This window comes from Barbus barbus (genome assembly GCF_936440315.1).
Source record: "Barbus barbus genome assembly, chromosome: 26".
Lineage (NCBI taxonomy): Eukaryota > Metazoa > Chordata > Actinopteri > Cypriniformes > Cyprinidae > Barbus > Barbus barbus.
In genome coordinates, this window is record NC_136754.1 from 5,852,856 (window position 1) to 5,879,789 (window position 26,934).

At 38.3% G+C, this 26,934-nt stretch overlaps 1 protein-coding gene and 1 pseudogene across 2 annotated transcripts in view; one reads left to right on the forward strand and one right to left on the reverse strand.

The window, feature by feature from the left end:
- Window positions 1–12,803, reverse strand: part of LOC306845704 (EEF1A lysine methyltransferase 4-like) — a 66,726-nt pseudogene extending 53,923 nt beyond the window's left edge. Inside the window, exon 1 of the transcript in view lies at window positions 12,654–12,803. The product of the transcript in view is annotated as an EEF1A lysine methyltransferase 4-like (transcript). The remainder of the gene's footprint in view (window positions 1–12,653) is intronic.
- A 2,708-nt stretch (window positions 12,804–15,511) lies between these two features.
- LOC306846698 (condensin complex subunit 1-like) lies at window positions 15,512–26,914 on the forward strand. The gene is made up of 32 exons (XM_079380264.1): window positions 15,512–15,628; window positions 15,930–16,057; window positions 16,149–16,224; window positions 16,774–16,832; window positions 16,945–17,120; window positions 17,564–17,709; window positions 17,834–17,961; window positions 18,059–18,182; window positions 18,600–18,747; window positions 19,183–19,380; window positions 19,474–19,608; window positions 19,734–19,821; window positions 19,936–20,131; window positions 20,214–20,332; window positions 20,488–20,694; window positions 21,113–21,287; window positions 21,378–21,462; window positions 21,539–21,675; window positions 22,118–22,250; window positions 22,547–22,622; window positions 23,077–23,280; window positions 23,516–23,673; window positions 23,779–23,887; window positions 23,976–24,099; window positions 24,454–24,609; window positions 24,805–24,982; window positions 25,081–25,175; window positions 25,262–25,342; window positions 25,655–25,838; window positions 26,109–26,265; window positions 26,344–26,448; window positions 26,552–26,914. The coding sequence occupies exons 2-32, from the start codon at window positions 15,940–15,942 to the stop codon at window positions 26,629–26,631; spliced, it is 4,155 nt and encodes a 1,384-aa protein (XP_079236390.1). The 5' UTR covers window positions 15,512–15,628; window positions 15,930–15,939; the 3' UTR covers window positions 26,632–26,914.
- The last annotated feature ends 20 nt before the right edge of the window (window positions 26,915–26,934 follow it).

The window sequence follows — 26,934 nt, forward strand, 5'->3', positions numbered from 1 at the left end:
TGTGCATTCAACTCGTAAATACAATCTTTCCAACTTGAACGTACCATTTGACACATTTCTACATGGCATCTGCTTCATGAAGCCTAAATCTTTTTGCAGCTGGGATGTGTCACTTGAGTTAAAACTAAAGCAAACAAAAGGCAACTTCAGCTCAAGTCCACCGTTAAACCTGTAAAATGAGCTCTAGTAAGAAAAGTATTTGATTCCAAACCGTGCTAATGAAGTAACAACCACTGTTTTACTTCATTAAAATGTAATAATGTTTTTAAGTGTTAGTGCAGATCGATCTGGCAACGGTATGAATCTGCTGGAAAGGTTGCAGTGGTACGAAGAGGGGCAGAGGAACCAAAACTCCACAGATGCGACTGTTGCTTAGGAACAGATCATTCCATGCCTGATCCACTCACGACAGACAAAGCTCTGCGTATGAGCACACAGACACATTCACATGCAGATGAAAGCATGCCATGCCCACACATTGCCCCCTACACACGTTTGTGTGTGTGTGTGTGTGTGTGTGTGTGTGTGTGTGTGTGTGTGTGTGAAGTATATCTTATTTGGGAAGGCAGCTGCTGCTTTGCTAATTAACTGTATTGTTAAAGAATAGAAGGGCTATCACATACAGCCATTATAAAAGAAAAACAAATAAAAAGGGGAGAAATAAAGAAAGCGAAAGTGACAAAGACTTATGGATGCATTAGAAGGTGACAGTAAAGTTGCTGGCGGACAGAGGTGCATGCTGAACAAGATTACATAACAGTAGCAGGGGTCCTCCTCCTCTCTCTCATTGTCATTAAAATCGGATTACATGTGCAGAGAACAAACGCAGCGGATCGAGGAGAGAGGAGAAGACAGACAGACAGACAAAAAAGATACAGATAAACAGACTGAAAGATAAAAAGATGGATGAATAGTTGAATAGACAAATAGATAGGACAATCAGATGATAAATCAGGGAATCCGAAAGGTAGACATTAAAAAAGTATAACAAGCCTTTTCTGTCCGATAATAAGGTTTATACGGATAGATAGAATGACAAATAGATAAAATGAATGACATATAGAGCCACAGATAGAACGACAGAACAATAGAACGATAGAACGATAGACAGAATGATAGATGGATAGAACAACAGATAGATAGAATGACAGAACAACAGTTAGATGGATAGAACGATAGACAGAACGATAGACATAGATAGACAGAATGATAGATAGAAGGATAGAATGATAGCTAGAATGACAGACAGAATGATAGATAGATCGAACAACAGATAGAATGACAGAATGACAGTTAGATGGATAGAACGATAGAATGATAGACAGATAGATACACAGACAGAATGACAGAAGGATAGAAGGACAGACAGAATGATAAGCAGATAGACAGATAGATAGATAGAATGACAGAAGGATAGAATGACAGATACAGGGATAGAACGACAGATAGACAGACAGACAGACAGATAGACAGAAGGATAGAACGACAGACAGATAGACAGAAGGATAGAACGACAGACAGATAGACAGAACGATAGATAGATGATAGAATGACAGAAGGATAGAACGACAGATAGAGGGATAGAACAACAGACAGACAGACAGACAGATAGACAGAAGGATAGAACGACAGACAGATAGACAGAACGATAGATAGATGATAGAATGACAGAAGGATAGAACGACAGATAGAGGGATAGAACAACAGATAGACAGATAGATAGAACAATAGATAGAACAATAGAACGACAGATTGATAGATAGAACGACAGATTGATAGATAGAACAACAGATAGACAGATAGATAGAACAATAGATAGAACAATAGAACGACAGATTGATAGACAGACAGACAGACAGACAGACAGACAGACAGACAGACAGACAGACAGACAGACAGACAGACAGACAGACAGACAGACAGACAGACAGATAGATAGATAGATAGATAGATAGATAGATAGATAGATAGATAGATAGATAGATAGATAGATAGATAGATAGATAGATAGATAGATAGATAGATAGATAGATAGATATCCTCCAGATGAAACAGAGCACATCATAATGAGCATCTTCAACACGTCATTCAGGGTTTTCCAGTTACAGAAGGTGAAAAGAACAAACTGTTTGTGTGTTCGGACACAAGTAAACAGAAGCTGATATGAGTTTATGTGACACCCTCACAAAAGTGAGGAGCCTACGAGGAAGACAGGGACATTGAGTGCTGCTAAAATAATGCTAATATAACAGCGACAATAATGCTTATTAAAGAATTAACAATTAAAGAGAGTTTTAATGAGAAATATCCATTTATGATCATAAACAAAGCCTTTGTATTAGAATTGCTGTAGACTTCTATTAAAAATTCTAGTGATCCTACTTAGCAAAGAGGTGCAGGAGGAATTTTCGTCTCAAAATCACACACTGCTAATACGCTAAACAGGCACAAGAATCAGTCGTGATAGGGTGTGTGAAACCTCAAGTGTTTCTTTCACATCTAGATTAACACATGCACAGCGAAGTGTGAGATGGGACACATAACACTAATTCCCACACACACCAGTTCTGCTGCTGTCGAGAGATTGTCTTGTCTGTTAGTCAGAGGCGAGAGTTGTCAGGAGGACAGAAGTCGATAGACAAAGCCTACTTCCTGTGGACGAACTCCATCTGGCCCTCAAACACACCTCCTGAGAACTTCCAGTCCCTCACACACACACAAGTGAATGAATATTGTGCAATGCTTCCTGCCTAACGAACAATGATATAAATGACTTTTCTGAGAACAAATTTTAACATTCAAACAAATTTTATTATCAATATAATTCATCTTCATACAGGCCCGTGTAAATGTAATTTTTTAATTATTAAAATATATAATAATCAAGACAAAAATGTTTGTCAAGACCAACTTTATGCTTCAGCTTATCCAGAAAGTTTAAAAAGCTTTCAATTTTAAGGTTTTACGTTTGAAGTGGTTTTAAATGCGTGAAGTTTTAAGTTTAAAGTTATTTTAAAAGCTCAAAATTTAAAGGATTTTAGTCTCTTTAAGATTTTAGGACATCCTTCATTTGTTATGAAATCCTGGGTGGTTGTGATCTGGATGGTTGCTAGGGAGTTGCTATGCAGGTTCTAGGGTGTTCTGGAATGAAGTCATCAAATAATGTCATATTTAGACTATTAAAATAAATACAATTTATTTTATTTCAATTTTAATTTAAAATTTTATAAAATAACTAGATAAAAAAAATAATCAAACAAACCCAAACATTCAAGACATCCAAACTTTTGATTTTTTTGGTGGTGGTGGGGGGTTAATAGTTTTATTCAGCAAATATGCATTAAATTGATCAAAAAATGTCTGCAAGTACTTTTCCATTGTTTAGGGCCCTGTGGTTTTCGCAATACAGAAAATGTGAAATGGAATTTACTGTACAACGCAGAATGCCACAGAATTAGCCAAATTTTGGATGGACACATCAAAAGTAGGTCAGTACACTTAAATCAAAATGCAATATGGACTAGTGTCTGAGAATATTAAGCCACAAAAATACCATTTAATTATGAATCCTGCATGTTCTGCTCGTCTCTGTGTGAATGAATGGTCCAGACACGCAGTTTCGTTTACTACACATAGTGACGGGTGCATGATGCTCGTGATGTTTTCAGCACTAAAGGAGGACATAAATACATTAACAATCTTTAGAACTGCTCTGAGAGTCACTTTGTGAGCATTTTACGGTTTCTTTTGAGAGAAACTATTGTCATATCATCTACAGACAGAAACTTAAAAGGTCTTTACAGCACCCCGTCAAAATAAAAGTTCGGTTTAACTTGTAGAAACTGTGACAGAAATATATTGCTTAATGTAACGATAGTACTACTATTAATAATAAAATAACTATTAAAGCATTATTTTTAAAGAATATTTACCCGGATTTTTTTTGCTGAAAATTGTAAATACAGCACGTATTATTTTGTGAAAAAAATAATAATAATAATAAATTCCTTTTTTTTATAAAATCAGTTAATTAGAGATGCTTTTGATCACTACAATTTCATAAAACCATTCAAATGGAATGCAGAAAATTAATGGAAATCACAAAATTGTGTGTGGGGAGGGGGGCTGAATTTATATATAAAAAAAAATCATAGGGCCTTAAATTAAATTTTTCTTAAACTTTTTAATAAATTGCTGTTAATTTGTGTACATTTCATGATTTCAATTAATTAGACATGCTTTTTGATTAATACAATGTAATTTAACCATTAAAACAAAAAATTAATACAGAAAAAAACAGAATCCCGAAAAATTAAAACAGAAATAACAGAATCCCGAAAAATTTAAATGGAAAACAACGGAATATGGTAAAAAAAAAAATGGAATTTGGAAAAAAATAAAATGGAATTTGGGAAAAAATCAAAAACTGATTTCAAAGGGCCCTAATTGTTACAATAAAATTACATTTAAAAAAGCTTTTCTTTTTTTTTTCAACCTTCAATACAAAGTATTCTGAAAGAATTCCAGGTGGTTTCAATTTCAGAAGGAAATTTAAAACAATCTGGCTGGAAAGTGGAAGGCACGTCGCATCATGTACTGATCAGGCACATCCAGTGTAGCCAGCTTTGCAGTTTTGTTGATTATACTGGGAACAATCAGTCCACATCAGTCTAGAAAGACTAATATGCCGTTTTTGAAAACTTGTTTTAACAATATCATCCTGCCCTTTGACCACTGATGTTTAGTGGTTCTTGGTTTGACAACAACAGGCCGAAATAAATTTTTCCACAAAACGGTGGAAAACATATGGAATGGCCAGACTAGGAATTGGCCCGGCACAGGTGGAAAAAAAAAATATATCAGAGATGGGAAACTTCTCTGCAGAATCCCAGGTTGCCATAGTTACGGCTCACAATGCACCACTCAGTCTGGCACAATGAAGTGGAAGCAAAACCAAAACTGACCCAAGATCAGAATCCCTCCTTCTGAAGCCAATATAAAGTCTGCACCAATGACTAACTTCTCTGAGCAGACAGTTTATGAAAATCCAACAAACAGATCCAGAGACGCCTGGGAAGGACTAATGCCTGACTCATAGGTTGAGGTGAGCGCTGTGTGATTATGTGCTGGGCAAATTAAAGGTTTCAGCAGACCAACGACGCACAAACGATGTATGTGCGAGATAATACAAATTAACCCAAGAGAGAAAATATATGTGTAGTCGGATCAGATCCATGTGGGAATTGAATATGAGTGTGTATGTGTGTGTGTGGTCATCAGAACACAGGGTTTAACTCAAACCCTTTCATAAATCACACATACACAAACAGTTTTCTTTCATGTGCATCCACTGCCCCATGTATCGGAGGAGAACCCATCTATCATCCAAGCTCCGTTGCCCGGGTAACCCAGTTAATATTCTAGACACGAGCCAGTAAGAAAGAGAGTGAGAGAGAGAATAAGAGGAATTCTCCCTGATCTGCAAACAAATAAGCAACGCAGCTAGAGGTCCAACACACAAAGCCAGATTTTCTACAAGGTCATATAATGCATATGTGAATTCTACATGGTAGTATGCTTATGCATACTACTGTATACACACAAAATACATGAATATAATCTACACCACACAGGGTCCAATCCGCAAAAACATACAGCACAAATACATTTATGTATTCAAAATGAGTATTTCACAAAATGAAAGACATAAATACACAAAAATTCACTATTTTTTATGCATATACAGTATGCAAAAATATTAAGCAGAATTGATAATAATAAGAAATGTTTCGTTCTGAGTAGCATATCAGCATGTGACACTGAAGACTGCAGTAATGCAAAAATTGCCATCACAGGAATAAATTACCTTTTAAAATGTGAATGGTAGTGTATAAAAACACATATGCACATTTTTACATGACAAAACATAGTGAAACACACTGCATAAAACACATTAAATTAATAAACATACAAAACATACTAATATAACCCAAATAAAACAAGGTCCAACACACACAATATGCAGGAATGTATAGCACACACCAGTTTTACTGCACAGAATGACAGAAAGAATATTTTTAAAAAGTCACCATGAAAAAAACAAAACACACTATATTCATGTTTATAATGTATATTCAACAAAAACAAAGGTCCAACACACAAACCTTTCTACACAAACATACACTCATTTAACAGTCAAAAATATTCTCTATGCTAAATAAACTGTACAAATGCTACATATATAACCAAAAAACAAGGTCCAACACAAAAAAGATGTATTTTTTACACAATAATACAGTAGCACACACAGTAGTAGTTTTTTCTAAGATCACAAACACAAATATAGTAAATTCCACTATATTATTATGTGTATATAGCATGCATACGAAATGCATTCATAAAACCAAAGCAAGAGATTTTCCCACTTGAGCACAACACTGGCTGAGCACACACAACTCACTCGCATGCAACCCAATTATTCATTCAATTTTTCCAACTTTCATTCATGAACTGCAGAGGTTGTGATGGGCAGGGGGTAACCCCCACATGACTGCAGTACCTTCCAGCAGTATTGACTCCTCTCAGCCAATCAGAAGGTAGGGGGAGAGGAAGGAAGAACAAAACAGGCTGGGCGGTGCCAAGGAGATACCGCATAACACCGCAGCCTTCCCTTCCCCCACCGTTCATTCATCTACTCCGTTCTTTCATTCATCCCTTCACTGATTCATTCAGTCATTCACTTTAACACAGCTGCAGCAGATCTGGACTGCAGGGCTCGCTCTAATCACAGCACAGTCCGGGTTCAGAACGTGTTACGTGTCTCTGGGGGTAATGAATGCCGAGAGTGAGAGAAAACGAGAGACTATGCTCGCCGTGTGAAGCGAGAGCTGACTCACACTCAATCTGACCGATAGTGACTCATGAGTTCTCCATTCAAGATGGTTCATTCAAAACTCAATTGCCTTCAAGACTTCACTGAAGATGAAATGTGATTGTTCTGACACACAACAAGAGCACTTGAACCGAGAGAGAGTGTGAATGGGAAGACCCTGTTGCTGGTACGCTGGTATGACTTCAATGACCACCCTCTCGCCTCTCTCCTCTATCTTTGCTCTTTCCATTCTGTCAGCAATGACTCTAATGAATGTGAGCTTGCCCACTGACTGAGTGGAAAAAAACACTTGAGAAGACATGCTAGAAATACAGACACTTATACACATGGATACACAACATTAAAGGAATGCTTTGTGTTGATCAACAACATAGTATCAAATTCCATGGAAAATGGCTTCGACTCATTCCTAAAAACAGATCGACATCAACTTCAAGGGCAGTTTTGAAGTGATATTTCATCCAAAAATGTATCTTCTGTCATCTACTCACCCTTGTGTCGTTTCAAACTTGTATGACTTTCATTCTACTGCAGAACAGAAAAGATGATTTTTTTAATAAGAACTGTTTTTGTCTAAAACAGCGTTCGACCCGATTTACTTTTGTTTTTTTACTATTTTTTTGTTCTGCATTGGGAAAATAATGCATATGGTTTAAACTGTGAGATGAGTCAATATTTTCTGCATGCTATAGGTAGAAATTATTAGGTAACTACGATAACTATGATAAATTTGTCTTGCAAACTTTATCTGTGAAGACTAATTCTCACAGCAATTATTTGATAAGCCCTTAAAGGGGTCCTATTATGCTCTTTTACAAAGTCTTGATTTTGTTTTGGGGGTGTACTAGAACATGCTCTCATGCTTGGTGGTTCGAAAATAGCATTATTTTTCACATAATTTACATTATTACAATACCTTTCTCCCCAGCCTGACACAAACGGATCGATAGTTCCGGGTTTGATGAAGGCCCGCCTTCCGAAAAATGAAATGTGTTGTGATTGGTTAGCTGTCCCAGTGTGTTGTGATTGGCGAACAGCTTAGACGGTGTTTCAGTATTGCCCCGCCCCTTACCAGAACAGCACATTCGTCAATATTGCCATATCAGTTTTTTTGTTGTTGTTCATATCAGTTGTTTTTTCCATGCGTGCACGAAATTACAAGACATATTAAAGTGGTAATATTGTTGTTGTTGTTTTGGCTAAATCTAAAAATTACAGATAAGTGCAACGGTAATATGTATTATGTTTATTGTTCTTTAATCCTAACATTATAACATGAATTGGACTGAAACTGTTATATAGTTGAACTTATTTATACCATAGTCCCACAAACTTATACTATTTGTGGTGGCATATGCAAATTCATTCTCTGCCAGCAGGAGGCGCTGTTGGAGCAGGAGAGCTTGAGGTTTCCCCGGTAACGCTGTACACAAAACAGTGCTCCTCTCACAAACGCTGCTTTATCAGACATTACATGCAAGATTAAATGAAAATGACATCCAACATTTTCTGAAAACAGTTGGTTTCCATCAGAAATACAGTGATATAAAAACACCCGCACCGGGTTTCGATTTTGAAACGTACAGTGCTCAACCAAGTGCTCTCCCCACCCCCCAACCATTCAAATTTCAGTAGGCGGGATTTACAATTTGTGATGTCATAAATACAAGAAAACAACTTTGTAGTCCAAACGAGCCGTTCGTTGTAGTTCTTGAAAAGGGATTTTTTAAAAACGAAATATCTCCCTTTGGAGTGGACTTTGAGATTTGTAACTTTGTAGATAATTTTATGCCCAAACATACACACTACACACTGACTAAAATTCAAAAAGTGAAAAAGCATAATAGGACCCCTTTAAAGGGGTCATCGGATGCCCATTTTCCACAAGTTGATATGATTATTTAGGGTCTTAATGAAAATGACTACTTTAGTTAAAATTTCTCAATGGTAGTGTAAAAAACACCTTTTTTACCATGTTAAAATCAGCTGTTTTTAGCAAGACATTCCAGTACAAGTTGCTTTAAATGCTAATGAGCCCTGCTCACCCCACCCCTCTCTTCCAAGCGGTGACGAGCAGTACTGTTTACTTTAGCCGGGAAACTTGCAAACTAGCACATAGCTATTAGGAAAGGTGATTTGCAAAGGTTCATAAAAAACCCTTATACTCACTTTTTCTGTAGATTAAGCTGGATCACGAATGATTCGCTCGAACATAGATGCACGCGTTTAGGCAGATCGGGATCGGCGCATTCCCTTCAAAACCAAAGTAACATTAATCCTCTGCATCTTCAGCGGCTCAGATGTCAGGAGTTCATGAGGACTGCCATGTTCATTATTACATCCAGCAACAAAACACCTCAATCGCTTAATCGGAGACATCTTGTCTTCCCCTGCACCGGAGTCGACACAATGGCGGACAGCTCGCCGCTCACTCAGGGCGGGTCTAAGGTAAGACGGTCTCGTCAATCTACTATTGTGGGAGTGGCCTATGCAGAACGGGTGTGCCTCACACGTCCTGATAAAAGTGGCTCCAAATTGCATCATTTACGCACGATGGCAGCGTAAATGTCATGTATTGAAAATACACTACTGTTCAAAAAATTGGGGTCAGTAATATTTTTATACTTTATTTTATAGTTTATCACATTTATTAAGGTTACAAAAGATTTCCATTACAAATAAATGTTTTTCTTTTGAACTTCAGATTCATCACTGAATCCTGTAAAATGGAATGCAGGAAAGAGTGCATGATTGTTTCCACAAAAATATTAAGCAGCAAAACAGTTTTCAACATTACAATAACAAGAAATGGTTATTGAGCTCCAAATCGGTATATTAGAATGATTTCTAAAGAATCATGTGACACTAAAGACTGGAGTAATGATGTTCTAATAAATTACAATAAATTACATTCTCAAAACGCTATTTAAAATTGCAATCATATTTTACAATATTACTGTTTTTTTTAATCAAACTGATGCAGATCCGATGAGCATAAGAATTTTCAAAAACATTTGAAACACTTACTGACCCCAAACCTTTTAACTAGCGTGTCACATTACTGAACTACAATGGCAATCAGAATTCCATTCCAATCTCATTAAAATACAGAAGTGTCCTTGCATACAGTTTAATTAGGCTTATTTAACCAAAAACAGCCATAATTTATCTCCACCATTTACGCATCGTTCATCAGGGCGAGCCAAATTGCTGAACAGACATCGATATGCAAATATAGCGGTGGTTGTGCCATGATAACCATGACCATTTTCCAAATGAGCCGTTTTTGCAGCTTTGTTTCAATTAATAGTCCATATTCTACATTTCACAAACAGGCACGATGGGATCCAAACTGGCTCTCCTTAGAATCTACTAACGTTAACTGCAGGGATTCCACTTCTCATGCAACAAACCGTTACACAACCACAGAAACTTGAGACACATGCAGCCTTAACAGCCCCAGGAATCTGCCCTGAGCCACTGCATTATGGGTAAGGGAGGACACTTATGTTTTTGTGGCAGTATGCTTGAGCGTGGAAAAATAAAGACGAAGACTGGCTTGATGGAGAGAGACATTTCATAACCAAAGAATCCGTGTAAAATATTACCCAATGCCAAACAATTCAACAGCAATTTAGTGGAAGAAAAACAAAAGCTGAATGGAGAACAAACATTTCATAACCATATGATGAACAAAGATCTACAATATTCAATTCAGCAGCAAATCAGAGGTAAAAGGGTCATGACTGGAGTATTACATAAAGAAAAGACATTTATTACTTGTCACAAGTGAAGCACATGAAAGAAGGGTGTGTGTAGGAACTCCTCACCCTGTTCCCCAGTTGAGAAAGGTCACAGAAAGCGTAGCTGTTGTGTTTGTGAAGGTGGACTGCGGAGGAAACATGACGTGGGTACAGAAAGGGTGTCTGTGTGGGGAGAGAGAACGAAAGAGAGAAACAGAGGAGAAAAGAAGGGTGTTTCGTTACTGAGATGATGAGATAAAATCTGTTTTTATGTATTTTGCGAAATTCAACAAATCCAACTATCCAGTATAGTAATGGACTAAATCATAACATTACAATTCTAAGGTTAATCACTTGTCTTTAAACACTAGGCTCGGAATACTCCTCACTGATCCCAGCTGCATGAAGTAATGCTCAACATTGACGCACACCAGACCCTAAACCAATGTGCCTTTATTATTCAGCTTTAAGTGTGTGAATGGTGGCTGTTTGATTGGTGACTGGATTGAGATATAGCTGAACCTGTCCTTGGGTGACAGGAGCTTGTGTCATTGCATTGAAGAACAGATCTAGATCTCAGAGGTCCACACTCATCTCTGATACAACAACAGCTGAATACATTATCCCTATTGTGAGTGAACTGACCAATACTGTCCCCTTGAGTCTGACTATATCACTGCAGCTACCGTAAACCAAAAGATTGTATGTTACAGACCTGCAGAATTAATGCTCAACACAAATAATTCAGCTCAATGTTTGTCCACTCTTTAAAATATCAAAGCTGGAACTACAAATGTTGAAAATGCACCAAGAAACCAAGGTTCTTCGACTAGGCCAACCACATGAAAGAAGATCATTTATGCATGAGCTTCTCCGTGAGAATTGTTCTTCATATTTTGTAGGTTCCTCTGGAGAAATCTGGGTTTACATGCTTTTACAAAACCTCTGGCTAAAACACCTCTAGCAATAATATTGCTTTCTCCAGTGGAAAAACTCTTGTCTGAATCAGGAGAGAAATATGCACAGATCATGCACTATTTGCTAGGGAAAACAGTCCAAAACAGTTCTAAACAAATATGTGACCCTGGACCACAAAACCAATCTTAAGTCACTGGGGTATATTTGTAGCAATAGCCAAAAATACACTGTATGGGTCAAAATTATTGATTTTTCTTTTATGCCAAAAATCATTGGGATATTAAGAAAAGTTCATGTTCCATGAAGATATTTTGTAAATTTCCAACTGTAAATATAGCAAAACCTGTTACTCAAAAAATAAGTTAACTAAAGTGGATAAGGAAAATAAAATAAAATGTGGAGGAATCACTCCAGTCCTCTGTCCCAGAAACGTAACACAACCACTTGAATTTTATAAACTTTATTTAGGTTTTTTGTAAGGAACAAACTTTTTTTTTTCGAAAAATTTTTTTCGAAATTTTTCGACATTGAGATTCATACATCATTTTAAAGCTGAATAAAGAAGCTTTCCATTGATATATGGTTTGTTATGATATGACAATATTTGGCCTAGATACAACTATTTTAAAATCTGGAATCTGAGGGTGCAAAAAAAATCGAAATATTGAGAAAATCGCCTTTTAAGTTGTCCAAATGAAGTTCTTAGCAATGCATATTACTAATCTGACTCCCAACCCTAGACTAGGGAACGGGAAAGTAACAAGTGGGGGCTCGTCCGGGATTTGAACCCGGGTCACAATGGAGTCCCGTGACTTCTGTGATGTTTTTATCAGCTGTTTGAACTCTTTCTGATGAAACCATTCACTGCTATTCATTGTAATGCTAAAAACGAATATACATCTTAGATGGTCTGTGGATGAGTAAATTTTAAGCATTTATGGGTGAACTATTCCTTTAAGGCAGATCAAAGTTTCACAAAAACAGTGCAGTAGTGCCCCCTGCTGACCATACGTAATATATAAAATACGACTATATACGATTACTCATATTGCACATTTAAAATTGTAAACCAGGTTTTGTGTTGTAAGTGTCTAGCTCGCCTAGCATCAAAATGTTTTCTTCCGTTCCCACGTGCTGTTTGATCAAATCAGATGATCAAATTTAGTGAAGTCTCCGAACCACTCGAAGCTCTCCTCCGTCCAGAAATACACATCCTTATATCTGGCATTAGGGTCCGGCAAATATTCCATCCTACTTTAAAACATGAATGAAAGTCCTGCGTGTTAGCTTGTAATTAAAATATGCATTACTGTCATAACATTACTTTTTCCCCATTTATTGACTGATAGTGCTCTGTGTGAACATGCTGTTACTGTACTGTAGTTCTAGACTAAACGTGAATGTGCATTAATTCATCCCACTCGCAAAAAAAACAGATTTAGTATTCATCAAAATGAATTAAAACTCTGAATATGATGTAAACCTGCAATAATTAAATATATTAAACAACACAAATCTAATCCCATTTTATTAACCAATGTCTTTGCTGCTGACCTTTGATGATCCGGTTCAATCATACTAATAAGCAAAAATTACTTTAGATAAACTAACAATTGTGCTTCATTGTTTTTTTTTATTGCTGAAGAGTGTTGAACCTTCTTCTCCTGCGTTCTTCTGTGCAGACGTGAATTTACTTTTCCTTCAGCCTTGAGGTTTATTCAATTACACTTTTTGGTGTGAAAGGGCTTTTACATTTGCTAGAAACAGAACTTCTTGTATTAAAAACAATCAAGCCTTGCTGACATTTAAAAAGTAACGCAAAAGTAACGTAACTAGTTACTTTTTAGGGAGTAACGAAATATCGTAATGCATTACTTTTAAAAGTAACTTTCCCCAATACTGACTATGATCTGGTTACTTGCCCAGTTTCACTGTAGGTTGGCTTCCAACCACAATCAATAGCATCGTTTTAATTAAACTACATCATCCTTTGGTTTCCTGTCTATTAAGACTATCTTCTTTACTGAATAATTCATCTGCACCATTCGCAGTTTGTAACTGTTTGGTTTTCAGCCATTGTTATCCTGATTGTCCTGTACTCATTAAAACTAGTGGTGTCAAAATTAGCGCGTTAACGCATGCTATTAATTATGTTCAGATTAACGCGTTAAAAATATTTAACGCAATTAACGCAGGGGCGGGGCTAGGGTTGGCCACCCCATTCGCAACTGCTGCCTCTGTCTCTTTTTTTTTCTTGCAAAGGTTTGCGTTTATTTAGATGCAGAATGTCTTTATGACCACATCAAACGGGAGAAGTTTCAGACATGTGCACTATACGTCGCCTCCACGCCAGACGCGAGTCAAACAAGCGCGTAAAAGATACTGTGCTCGTAGCGCGCACTCTTCAAATACACGCACATAGGTGCCGGTGCGCGCTGTAGCCTATATCATTTCATATCATACAGCAAAAGAAACTACGTGCATGCAATGTCGTAGTTATGCCGTCAGTTAAGGCATGAAGTTACCAAAAAGGCGATTAAAGCTGCCTTAAACTGTGTGCATGCATGCAATAGCCTATGTTATATATGCGTCACATTTAAGTACATGTCTCTGAAATGGTTTTAAAAACTGTCCTGAGGCACCCCAGCACTGTCTCCCTCATCTAAAATACCCAATTCAACTCATCCGCTCATTAGTAGAGACTTTCAGACCTGAAGTGAGTCAGAAAATGTAAAGAGATTTGTGAGAAAATAAGATGCATGTCAGATCCCCATCACCTTCAGCAGCAGCAGCTTTTAAAGCAATAGCAGGCAAATAAGTTAATAACCAGCTGCTGTGATGTCTATTGATCCAAGAACAAAAGCAAAAAAAGAGGAAATCAATAACTTTTATAGTTTTAAGGGGTTAATCTATATTTAATTTAGAATTTAGTGTTTGGTAAGTATTCATTTTCTGTATATTTCTGCTGAAGGGCACAGGTAGCTAAATATGTCATTTATTATAATGGGTTCATGTGAGGATTGTTTTAAGTTCACTTAAATTAGACGTTAAGTCTAATAAATGTTAAAATTGATAGCTCTCAATTATACTGTAATGCTGAATGGCTACAGTCAATGGTTAAATATTCAGGGGGCAAAATTTGTTTTTTTATAGAGACATCAGTAGTATTGATATATCAGTGATGCTGGCCTTCAATCATGAAAAAGATACCATTAAAGAAATATTAAAAAATATACTGTCTTTATGTTGTTTGTACATTGTACATTTGAAGATTGTTTATTTAAAAACTTTAATGTTAGGTGGGGTTAAGCGTGATTAATCACGATTAATTTTAGAAAAATGTGTGATTAATTAGTTAATTTTTTTAATCGATTGACAGCACTAATTAAAACACAAAGCAGCCAAAACGCTTGATGCAACATTCAAAAAACATTTTAAAAAGACAGCGCGAGACTCAAATAAAGTAAATGTTAAATCAAGTGAATAGTAAATTAAAAGTAAAACAACCAGAGTAGGAAACATGACACTTGAATACAGTAAACAAAGCTCTTTTATGAAGTAAACAGCATATTACTTAAAACAACAACACACATAAAAATAAAATATTTAAATGAGATGGTTAGGGCGGAGAATGGTAATTTCAGTACTTTTCAATAACAAAAATTGCCATAGACAAAAGCATATGCTATGTATAAGTCAGTAAATTCTTTTGTAATTCATAATTTTTTACAACACGTTTTATTATTTTGTTTGTTTCTTTTTTACAACATTGTACATAAAATTGCATGGCCTACGTTGTCTTTTTACCACATTACCTTCTCTGGTATGTTTTTTTAATGTAGCATTTTCACGTCCTTTTGACTACATTTTAATTTTAAAAAGTTTCAATCCAAACCCTGGCGCCCTCTGCTGATCAATTGGGCGGGGCGTGTGTGAGTGGGCGGGGCGATTACGTACTTCCTTTGGCGGGCGCTGTGCTAAATTCAAAGCCGCGGTTCAAACCGTTCAGTCCGCTTTCTACGGGTTAGTTCTTCTGGTCAGGTTTTTGTCGGGATAAATTCGTCTTTTTTGCACGGTGAGTATTTGGATATGTTGTATTTCTTATTTAAACCGTAGAAAGCGTCGTCTACTTAGAGAAATTAAGTTTTTGTTTGTTTACACTGTGGTTAGCGTAGCATGTTAGCTTGCCCTGTCCAACAAAACAAACATGTTTTGCCTAAGTTTAATACAAACAGAAGCTGTTTTTCCTTATTTTGTGATTGTTAACCGAGATGATACATTTAAGTGTTAGACTAGACCTCTATAGAGCTCGGTGGATGCGTTGCAGTAACTTTCATTACAGATTAGCATGTTTGTGTTCTCTACTTGTTGTTTAGCCGTGCAGAGATGTCGTGGGACTTTATCGTACCGGTTTGTTTGGACGATCTCGTGAAGTCTGGTGCTGTTAACCAGTATGTGGTTCAAGATGTGCTGTCTGTTAAACAGCTTCCCTCTCATATCAACAGTAAGTACTGAGATAGTTTTAACTCGATGCATTTCAGTATTTTCTCTTTTATCTGTACTGGTGTAATTCCCCTTTTCTGCCTGTTTTGAAGGTTTTAAAGCAGTACTGAGAAGTCAAGGGCCCCTGTGCATCCTGGAACATTTTGACACCGCATACAGTGTTCTGCGGTGAGTGTGGACACATTCCCATAATGATCACATTTTTGATAAAGGTTTTTACTCAATTTTTTTTAATGCAACATTATAACTTGTGCATAAGATGCGCTAAAGCTCAAGTTAATGAAAATTAACTTTATTAGTATTATAATTAGTTAGGCCTATATAAATACAGGCAAAAATAACAAAACATTAATTACTTTTTAGCAGCTGTTAAACTGGAAAAAATAAATACACACACACAAATATATATATTTTACACACACACATATTTTCTTAAAGACCAAATTATTAACACAAAGGGATGAATAATCATCAAATAACACAAAGAGATGAATAGGCTAATCATCAAATGAAAACAAGTTGTCCGTAATAACAGTTCGTACAGCTTGTTATAATGTTTTATCTGTCAAGAGTGTTTCAAACCCAAGAGCGTTATACAGTTCCTTACAAGAAACCGAAATGGGAATAACAAAATGGGGCGAAATGAATAACAAGAAATAACATCAACTCCATGTGTAACCTTGCCTTTGTCTAAGCATAATTTCTAATTGCATTTAGACATTGTCGCACAGTCGATGTGGCAATAAAAGAAGACACACTGGAGTTGCTGATACAAGGTTAGTATCTCAGTCATACTTGCATAACACCTAGTCTCATATTGCTTCTCATTATGCCCAATGAATCAAAACTACATTTCCCACAATGTTTCAAAATGCTCTCTGTTCTCAGTGGTCAGGGGTCTGTCTGTTTCCCTGCCGACCCTTCTCCTGTCAGGCTCTCTGTCAGCCGTGGACCGCAAACAGCAGCTCAACGCTGTGAAGATGAGCATTTTTCTTCTTTGCAAACTCACAGAAACACTTGAGAGTGACTCATACAGGGAGACTATCGTCACAGCACCCAGCAAGGTACTTATGAATAATAAAAATTTGATAATATTCAGAAGTTGCTTATACTATGCCCCATGATGAGACAAGGCAAATACGAGCTGATTGGCTGGGATTTTGTGTTTTCTTGCTTTCTGACTGGTGGGTAATCTTGGCAGAGCAGTGGAGATTGGCTGCGCTGCTGTAAGGGCCCATCCATATTGATGATGGCTGTCAAACATAATACAATTCTCCTTTAGAAATGGATATTTGTGGATGATTTGGCAGCTTACAGTGTGTGTTTGTGTGTGTATGTCCCGAGTGTGTGTAAATGTGTCAGTCAGCAAAGAGTCACATCTCCTAACAGGCCCACCAGCTGTGAATATTTTCTTTGGTAATCTGAGGGCAACAATTATTGCTTCTATGCTTGTTGGTTTTGTGTATACAGTATCTTAAACATCTCTTTGTGTTTATCTCTGTCTCAGGGTCGTAAGAAGGATAAAGTTGCCGGAAAAGGTCTCCTGCATTGGGACAGTGAGAGAGAGACCGTTCTTCAGTGTTTGACTCAACTGCTGCAGCTGGACATTCGCACACTGTGGAGTCTGTCTCTAGTGGAGGAGGAGTTTGTTAGGTAAGACACTGTTTTTCCTCTTAACATGTCAACGTGTCTGTGTTTAATCTTTTAAACTCTAATTTAACATCATGATCACAAATGCCGTTTCTAATTTTCCAACATTTGTCGTTATTTTATGTAGTTGTGTGACATGCTGTTGCTATAAACTCCTGGAAAACCCCACCATAAGCCACATGAAAAGCAAGTCCACCAGAGATGCCATCATTCATGTGCTAGGAATCATGGTGAAGAAATATAATCACATGTTGGGTAGGATTTTATGTACACATCACACACCCGTGAGTAGGTTTGCAGTGGTGTAAATGTTGAACTGAGTTGTCCTGAATATTTTCTGTTTCCTGTACAGGAGCATGTGTGAAGGTGATTCAGCTCTTACAGCACTTTGAGCAGCTGGCATCGGTATGTGCTCAAGCTGTGGCTTCCTGGAGCTCAGAGTATGGGGTCAAGGCCATCGTCGGAGAGATCATGAGGTGACACTTGAACTTGTGATCCTTTTTTGGTATAATTGCATATATTATGTAATATCTGATATATCTGTGCTTACAAATAAAGAGAAAAAAAAGATAAGTCTATATTAGTGAATGGGTATTTCTGGTGTATCACCACTCATCAAATGGTATTATTTTACTTATAAGTGTATAATTTGAAGTCTATTATTGCTTAAGGGTATTATTAGCTATTATGTCTTTTGGTTTGCTTCTATGAAAATCCAAAGAAATCAGTTTTTCCATGTATTTACTGCTGTAAGTTCTATAAATTACATTTTGGGGTTGTTTACTATTAAGATTTTAATGTAACATTTTATTGCAGTAATATAACATTTTGATTACACTGCTCACCCATGATCATTTTCATCTAAATCAAAACTCCATGTGTGTGCGTTTCAGAGAGATTGGTCAGAAGTCAAGTGAGGAACTAGCCAGAGAAGGTTCAGGTGTGAAGGCTTTCTCCAGCTTTTTGTCAGAACTCAGTACTTTAGTACCTGAAGCCATGATCCCCAACATCAGTGTTCTGCTGACACACCTGGAGGGAGAGGTACAGTAATATGTGTTCTCTATGGCATCACTTCTGTCGTTGGAATCTTCCCCTGTGATGAGACCAAGGCGAATATGAGCCCACTGAATTAGAGTCTGAGCCCTCCTGCGTTCCTATTGGCTGGTAATCTTGGCTGGGCAGTGAAGATTTGCTGCCTTGCTGTAAGGGCCTGCCTACATTCAATAAGCCCTTTTCTTTGAAATTTCTATCCTTTGAAGACATGGGGAAGAAAAAAGATGGAGCTTACATTTTTTTTGTGTGTGAGAAGGGTCACAGGTTGAGTCTCAGTTATCTGCAGTAATTCTTTGGGCACTGAGCTCTCTCTTTGGTAATCTGAGGGCAATCATTTAAAACAAAGCTTTGAGTTTTATAGCTTAACTTGTCTTTGTATGTGAATGTGTGTGCTCTGTTAACATGCTGTTTGTCTTTGGACAGAGTCCGAGTCTGCGGGTAGCAGTGTGTGAGGTTCTCGGTGAGGTTCTTGCCCGGGTTCTGTCTGGTGATAAGCTGGATGATTCTGCTCGTGCAAGCCGAGATCGTTTCCTGGACACACTGCAGGAGCACATCCATGATGCCCACTCGCATGTCCGAGCACGTGTGCTACAGGTCTATGCACGTATTGTCAACAGCAAGGTGTGTGGGTTGTTTTTCTCCTTTTCTCTTCAGCAGAAAATGAAGGTTTTATTCTTGGGTGCTCAAAGATATAATCCCCCGCCTTTTTTCCAGGCCTTGCCCCTGTGCAGGTACACAGAAGTTATGGAGCTGACCGTTGGGCGTCTAGGTGACAAGTCTGTCCATGTGTGTAAGAGTGCTATCCAGCTGTTGGCTGCCTTCATCGCTCATAACCCTTACAGCTGCAAGGTACAAACATGCTCATAACATCTGGTAGATGCACTACCATTCAAAAACATTAACCTTTTGAACACTAGTGTATTTAACAGTTTACATATATTAAATGTGCTTGCTTTTGTTTTCTCCATTTTAAGTTGAGCAGTGTGGACCTGAAAAAGCCGCTGGAAAAAGAGATGGCCAAACTAAAAGAGATGAGAGATGCCCAAAAAGAGCAAGTTCCCGGTATGTTTCTTTCTAATTGAATTGCTCCTTTTAGTCTCTAGCTCCAGTCTGCCTGGAATCACTGGCGCTGCAGAAATGGATTCCAGCTATAAGATTTTAGCTTTGTGTTTGTAGTTGCAGTCATCACAGCAGCTGATCTTTGGGATGCGATGAAGCCTGAGTTGGAGATGACTGTGAAAGCACAACTGGAGCCTGGCAGTGAGGAAGAGGAGAATGAAGCAGAAGAGGAGGAGACAGGAGGAGAGGAGGAGAGAAGTGACAGAGACGCTGCTTTACAAATAGCACAGCTTCTCCGGGAAAGCAAATACAGGTATGTGTGAATGAAAACACAAATATTCTCATACCCTTACTTCTGTTCACAGACATGCAATGTGTTGTTTTTTTGTTTGTAGGAAGGCAGTTGTTCTGTGCATGCGGGCTCACTCTCTATACCCAGAGTCCTCGTTCTTCTCAGATCTGGCTGACCTAAATACAGAAACCCTCATCAAAACACTTGCAACACTTTTCAAGGGTATGTGTTTCTTTGAATAGTCTTCTAAACTTCCACATTAAAGAGTCTTGCTCAGGCACACTGTGGGACTAGTTCTTGGTCTCACCTGCCTAGATTAGATGACAGGTTCTCTATTCCAAATAAAACACTAGTTGTTTGTATCGCTCTTCTCTCAGGCCCAGAGCAGGAGACACCTGAGGCTGTGTCAAGCGATGCTCCACCCACCCCACAGAAAGAGGGGGGAGGGAATGAAGGTAGAGAGAGTGAACTAAAGAAGCAGGAGATGTTGGTTCAGTATTTGAAAGACACCGAGAGCTTCGCTCTACAAGTGGAAAGAGCCATCGCTGTCATTAACAACATGCTGTACTGGAAAACCACTACAGGTAATTACTATGAATTAAATGACTGGCTGAATTATATTAAAGTTGGCATGAAATTTAAATTCTCCCCATTTTCTAAATGCGTTCATTTCATCCATTTACCGTTTAATCAAAATGATTTAACTCAATCACCTGGTGAAAAGACTTATCTCAAGACCACCGTGACACGCCAGACTTTCCAAGTCATTTCGTCCATTTAAACCCCTTTCTTACAATCCACTGCAAGGTCTTATTCAACTCTACCTCAATCCAGTTAACATCCAGTGGTTAAAACAAGTCCCTGCAATGCATTTTCTCCATTTTTGATTATTTGTTTTACTCTAATATAAACCTCAATATAGAATAAAAGACTGCATGACTTTAAGTACAAAATACAAGGTGGGCAATGTTTAGTTTTCTCTCATTGGTCTCCCTCTCTCAGTTGTGCAGGAGGCAGTGCAGTTCTGTGTCACAGCGTTTGAGTTTAGTGTGGCCAACTCTGTATGTGGGGTCAGAAAGATGCTGCCCCTTGTCTGGTCCACTGATGCCACAATCAAAGATGCTGTCATTCAAGCCTACAGACGCCTATACCTCAACCCCCACGGTGACAACACCAGGTCTGCAAACATTTTGATTTGTTCCTTAGGGCTAAAGGAATACAATTTTATATACTGTAGCTCAACTGGCCTTTTGTGTCTGTCCATCAGGGTGAAGGCTCAGACTCTAGTGGATAATCTGTCAGATCTGATGATCGATGCTTCACTGGGGACCATCCAGTGTCTAGAGGAGATTGTGAGTATCTTTTGCCCTGCATGTAAGCGGTCATTCCCATAATTTATTCTTTAACATTGTTTTTGTCTTGGTGCAGGTCCAGGAGTTTTTCAGCAGTGAGAGTGCCCTGCAGACTTCAGTGGTGCAGGTTTTGTGGGAGAGGTTCTCTGGTAAACGAGAGACTAAAGCACTTCACAGGAGAGCTGCAGTGCTATTGCTGGGCATGGCAGCACGGTAAGACACTCAACTCTTAAAGCTTCCCAGATGTCTTAGAATGATTCTGGTTTAATGTCACAGCATAATTTTGCCCAATGATGAGACCAAGGCGAATGCGAGCTCATTGGGTAAGAGTCTGAGCTCTTCTGTGCTCCTATTGGCGGGTAATCTTGGCTGGGCAGGGGAGATTTGCTGCTTTGCTGTAAGGGCCTGCCTACATTAAGTAAGTTCTTCCTATCAAGCTCTCCCTCAGAGAAATGCAGGAGAGATTTGGGAAGTATGATCAGTGTGTGTGTGTGTGTGTGTGTGTGGGGACACAAGTTGAAACTCGGTTCTCTGTAGTATCCAATGAGCTATGAGCTAGTTCTTTTGTAATCTGAGGGCTTTCTTGTCTTTATCATGCTGTTTAAGGCAATGTGGGCATTATTTCAGTCTGTTACTTCATTTTGTATGTGTTTAGTGCTGAGAGGGAGGTGGTTCTCAGTAATTTGGACACACTCTGCTCTGTCGCTCTGGGTGAAAAGGTTGCAGAAGATTACCTGCTGGCTCGGGACACACTCATCACCATCGCTAACATAACAGACCATGTGAGGGTAAGTATTTACACATGTATATACAACCAATCTAAGGTTTGGGATCAGTTAGGTTTTTTTTTTCTTTTTCTGAAAAGTCTCGTATGCTCACCAAAGTGGTGTTTAATCAAAATCCAGTAAAAACACTAATATTGTAAAATAATATTAGAATTTAAAATGGTTTAAGATGTATTCTTAAATTTATTCCTTGTGATGCATAGCAAAATTTTTGGCACCCATTACTCCATTCATCAGTGTCACATGATCCTTTAGAAATCATTCTAATATTCTAGTTTGTATGCTCTTGTGTGTCTCAGCAATCCAAGGGTGCTCCCTTCAGGCTTCCTATGGACCACCATCTCTTCAGCTGTCTGTCCCAAGCCATTGCTGATGGTATGTTCTTTTAGGTCCTTTTGCCTTTTTTTAATTATTTTTTTTATTATAAATATCTCTTACCTTTTGTGTTGGGTAATCTGATCACAAGTTTCTTATAAAATGCTTTACCAAAAATTTTAAAGGCTTTGCCACACTTTCCCCCGACACATCCATTTGTGAATTTTTTATTTTTTTTTCTTTTTCTTTTTCTTTCAATATGAGTAGATGGTCCTTCGTGGTTTAGGATCTGATGCCTTTAATGCTTCAAATGCAAATTGGCCACGTGTGCTTTAATACTTTACATCTTCAGGATTCATGGAATTAATTTATACCTATTTTTAAATTGTCCATTTTTATCAAATCAACCAGGATGCCATTTGTAAATGTGGTCTTTCTCTCCCTCTCCTTTCTTTATCTAGTTTCTTTCATACGTTTCTGCTGTTGGGTAACGTCTATGCCTTCATTTGAACAGGAGTAGTCCAGTCCGACCCCCAATGGCAGACCTTCATGGAACAGGCTGTCCGTCTCATCTACTTTTTGGCAGAGTCCCCTGACCAGCTGTGTTCCCGCCTCCTCCAGCGGTCTGCTCATCTCCTATTGGAACAAATCACAGAGGGCGGAGAGCCCAACCAATCACAACTGCAGGAAAGCGGGTCTCAGGGCTCTGATGAACAAGGTAATGTCAGCACAAGAGATGTAACATTTGGCATATTGTGGAATTGACATGAACTACTATATAAAAATTTACAGAAGAAAAGTACACTAAAATATTGAAATAGAAAGCACTTCAATTGTAATTGTTTCACTATATATCTTAACTGTTAATCAAGTTAATGCAGCCTTGGTGAGCATGAGACCCTGAAATTGTGTACATGTTTATGATTGCAACGGTAACCTTGTTCTTGTTCTAGTGAATTGCGTGAGCTTGGCCCAGGTGCTTTCACTGTGTGGAGCTGTGGCCTTCTGGCAGGTGTCTCACCTTGAGAGAAGTGTAAGCGCTGAGCTGCGGAGGAGGAGAGGAGAAAGGGAAGAGAAGGAGGAGAAGGAGAAGGCACCTGCCAACAAAAAGGTTAATGAAGATAGTCCACTGATCGGTTGTTACCTATTTTCTGTACAATCACATTAAAGTGCTGCCCAATGCACACCGCTGACTTATTTATGTGTCATTCGCTAGGAGGCTAATGACAGTTGTGTGGAGGAGGAGCTCGGGCTAGTGGGCGCCTCAGCTGAGGACACTGAGGCAGAGTTTATCCGCAGGATCTGTGATACGGAGTTATTATCTGGTGAGCCCATCTAAAGAAACTGTTGGAATAAAGAGAACAATGTCTTCATAAACGTGTATCATAATTTTGTTTATTAACATCTTTGCAGAAGGAAATATGTTGAGTGCCTTTTTGCCTTTGCTGGTGAAAGTTTGCAGCTCTCCAGGGAAATATTCCCACCCTCAGCTCACCACTGCTGCCTGCCTGGCTCTGTCTCAGTACATGATGATCAGGTAGTTCTGCTATTGTTTTATTACATTACTGTTCAAAAGTTTGGAGTCTGTAAGGTGTTTCTGTTTATAGAAATGTTTTTTTAAAGAAGTATTTTATGCTGACCAAGGCTGTACTTATTTAAGAGTGAAAGATTGTTTACAATCTGAAATAACTTTTCTATTTGAATATATTTTAAAATGTAATTTGTTCCTGTGATGCAAAGCTGAATTTTCAGCAGCCATTACTCCAGTCTCCAGTGTCATATGATCCTTTAGTAAATATTGATTTATCACCAAACATTTGAATGGAAGGTTGTATTGCATATCATTTGTTTCTTTAAACATGCTATATTAATATTTTGTTTTTTTCCTCAGTCCCACTGTTTGTAAAGACAATATCCGGCTGCTGTTCACTGTGCTGGAGAAATCCCCACTTCCTGTTGTCAGAGCCAACACAATTGTTGCTCTTGGTGACCTAACAGTCCGCTTTCCCAACATCCTGGAGCCCTGGACTCCCAATCTTTATGCCAGGTAGCTACAAACCAAAAGGTCAAACAACCACTGGTCTAGAGATATTTTGCATAATCAGCTGTCCTAGTTAATTATATTTCCTGCTCAATCTATTCCAATGCAATCATTCGAAAGTTATAGCTTTCATAGGGTTTGAAATGTCTTGTACTCTGTGCTGGATTCTGGCGATCAGTATTGTAACTCATTTGTCTTAAGGTTGAGTGATGAGAGCGCATCTGTACGGCTGACTGCCATCACGGTATTGACTCAGCTGGTGTTGAAGGACGTGATGAAGGTCAAAGGTCAGGTCAGTGAGGTTGCAGTGCTCCTGCTGGACCCTGAGCCACACATCGCCAGCCTTGCTCTCAACTTCTTCAATGAGCTCTCTGCAAAGGTAGCCTTTCCACTGCAGCTCTGCTGTCTCTTTCTCTCATGCCTCCTAAGATGAGATGCACCAATTATAACTCCCTGCTTTTTTTTTTTTTTTCTCAGGACAACGCCATTTACAACTTGCTGCCAGACATCATCAGCCGATTATCTGATCCTGAACGTGGAATGAAGGAGGAGGACTTCAACACCATTATGAAGTGAGATATGATTTATGCTGCTATTGCAGTTTAACTTATTTTGCATGACAAGCCATAAATCACTTCTATTTAACTCTTTCTTTCAGACAACTCTTCTCCTATGTCACTAAAGAGAGACAGACAGAGAGTCTAGTGGAGAAGCTCTGCCAACGATTCAGAACCGCAAAGTGGGTATCAGACATGATTTGTTTTTCATTGGGCTACACAGTCTCACAATGGAAACAGTCCTCTAAAAACATCTTTCCCGTTCATCACCAAAACTAAAAGGTTTAACCTGTTTTGGAAGATTTTTCTACTTCAAAACAAGTCCAAGTATGTAATTCTCAAATCAAATTTAAAAAAGGGCAATGAGAGCTTTTTTGGTGCACTGGAAAACATTGCTAAAGCAACATTTGTGAGACTGGGCTCCTTTATGACAGATGATCCGTGTGAAGGATCACGTCTGCCTTATGTGATCTTGCCCTGTTTTTTGTTTGCAGGACTGAGCGTCAGTGGGCAGATCTGGCCGTGTCTCTGTCTTTGTTGACTGTGTGCGAGCGAGGTTTCAAAAAGCTGCAAGAGTGCTGGGACTGTTACAGTGATAAACTCACTGAGCCTGGAGTCTATCAGCCCCTCCTGTCCATTGCAGCCAAACTCCGTCGAAGAGCTAAACCACAGTTTAAGGTACTAAATTTATTTTAAAAATGGTATTTCTAAAAAAAAATAATAATTTTGTAAGTTTGGTCTGAGTTCTTGATGCTTTTACAACGTTTTCACCAGCAGGTGTCACCAGCATGTGCTGTTTCAAGTGCTTCATAACATCAAATAATTTTTCCAAGCAATTGATTCAATGCTTCGATAAGCTTTGTTTCTCCCATCACTAGCACACACAGCACTGATCAAGGCTCGGTAACTGTTTATACCAGTGTGTTGAAAGGAGCTGTGTTTGTTTAGGCGCAGGTTGAAGACTACGAGAAGCGCTTAACGGCTGTTCACACTAAAGGGCTGGAGAATGTGGAGAACGAGGAGAGAGAACAGCAGATGGGAGACACACAAAGTCAAAACCTACAAACACCACAGCCACACAAGAGCGTGCGCAAAACTACACGAGGTGAAGTGATCAAGCAGATCAGATCTCACAAAGAATTCTGTTATATAAATTCTCATTGTGTATCTCTGTATGCCTCAGGACGTGGTAAACCGAAGTCAGATGACAGTGACCTTGTAACCCCAAGAAAATCTCGCGCTCGTCCCAAACCTGCCATCACCTTCTCCAGTGATGAAGAGGAAGAGGGTCAGTCACTTTCACATGATTATCAGTTTTACTTCTCATTTATTCCATGTTAATTGTGCAGTAAAGTGCTTTAACATGCTTAATTTTGATTTTTTTTTTTCAGATGCTGTCATGGCTGAGAGCGAAACACCTAAAGTGACGACACCCATCACCCGCACACGTCGCACTCGTCTCAGACACTGAGCACTCTTTTACAGAATGGCCTTTTTTTTTCTTTTTTTTTTATACCTCAGCAATGTAATTTGCTTTTAGAAAGATGAGGTCTGTGACTATTTGTCATTTATAAATGTTTAATGTTTTAGTTGCCATCGATGAGGTATATGTGTTTTTTATTTTTTAATTAAATGTTTTTAAACCTGGAAAGTAATGGCTGTTTTTATGTTGCATATAAATGTGTCTCGTACTCAAATGTATGTATCATTTCAGTTTTTTTATAAATTGCGTTATTTTCAGGCATTTTGGATTTGAACATGAAGTTTTACATGC

Coding starts and splice junctions, on each gene's coding strand:
- LOC306846698 (XM_079380264.1), top strand. CDS start 15,940: ATGTCGTGGGACTTTATCGTACCGGTTTGTTTGGACGATCTCGTGAAG. Junction 16,833..16,944: donor ACTGGAGTTGCTGATACAAG/GTTAGTATCTCA, acceptor CTCTGTTCTCAG/TGGTCAGGGGTCTGTCTGTT. Junction 19,822..19,935: donor CCAAAAAGAGCAAGTTCCCG/GTATGTTTCTTT, acceptor TTGTGTTTGTAG/TTGCAGTCATCACAGCAGCT.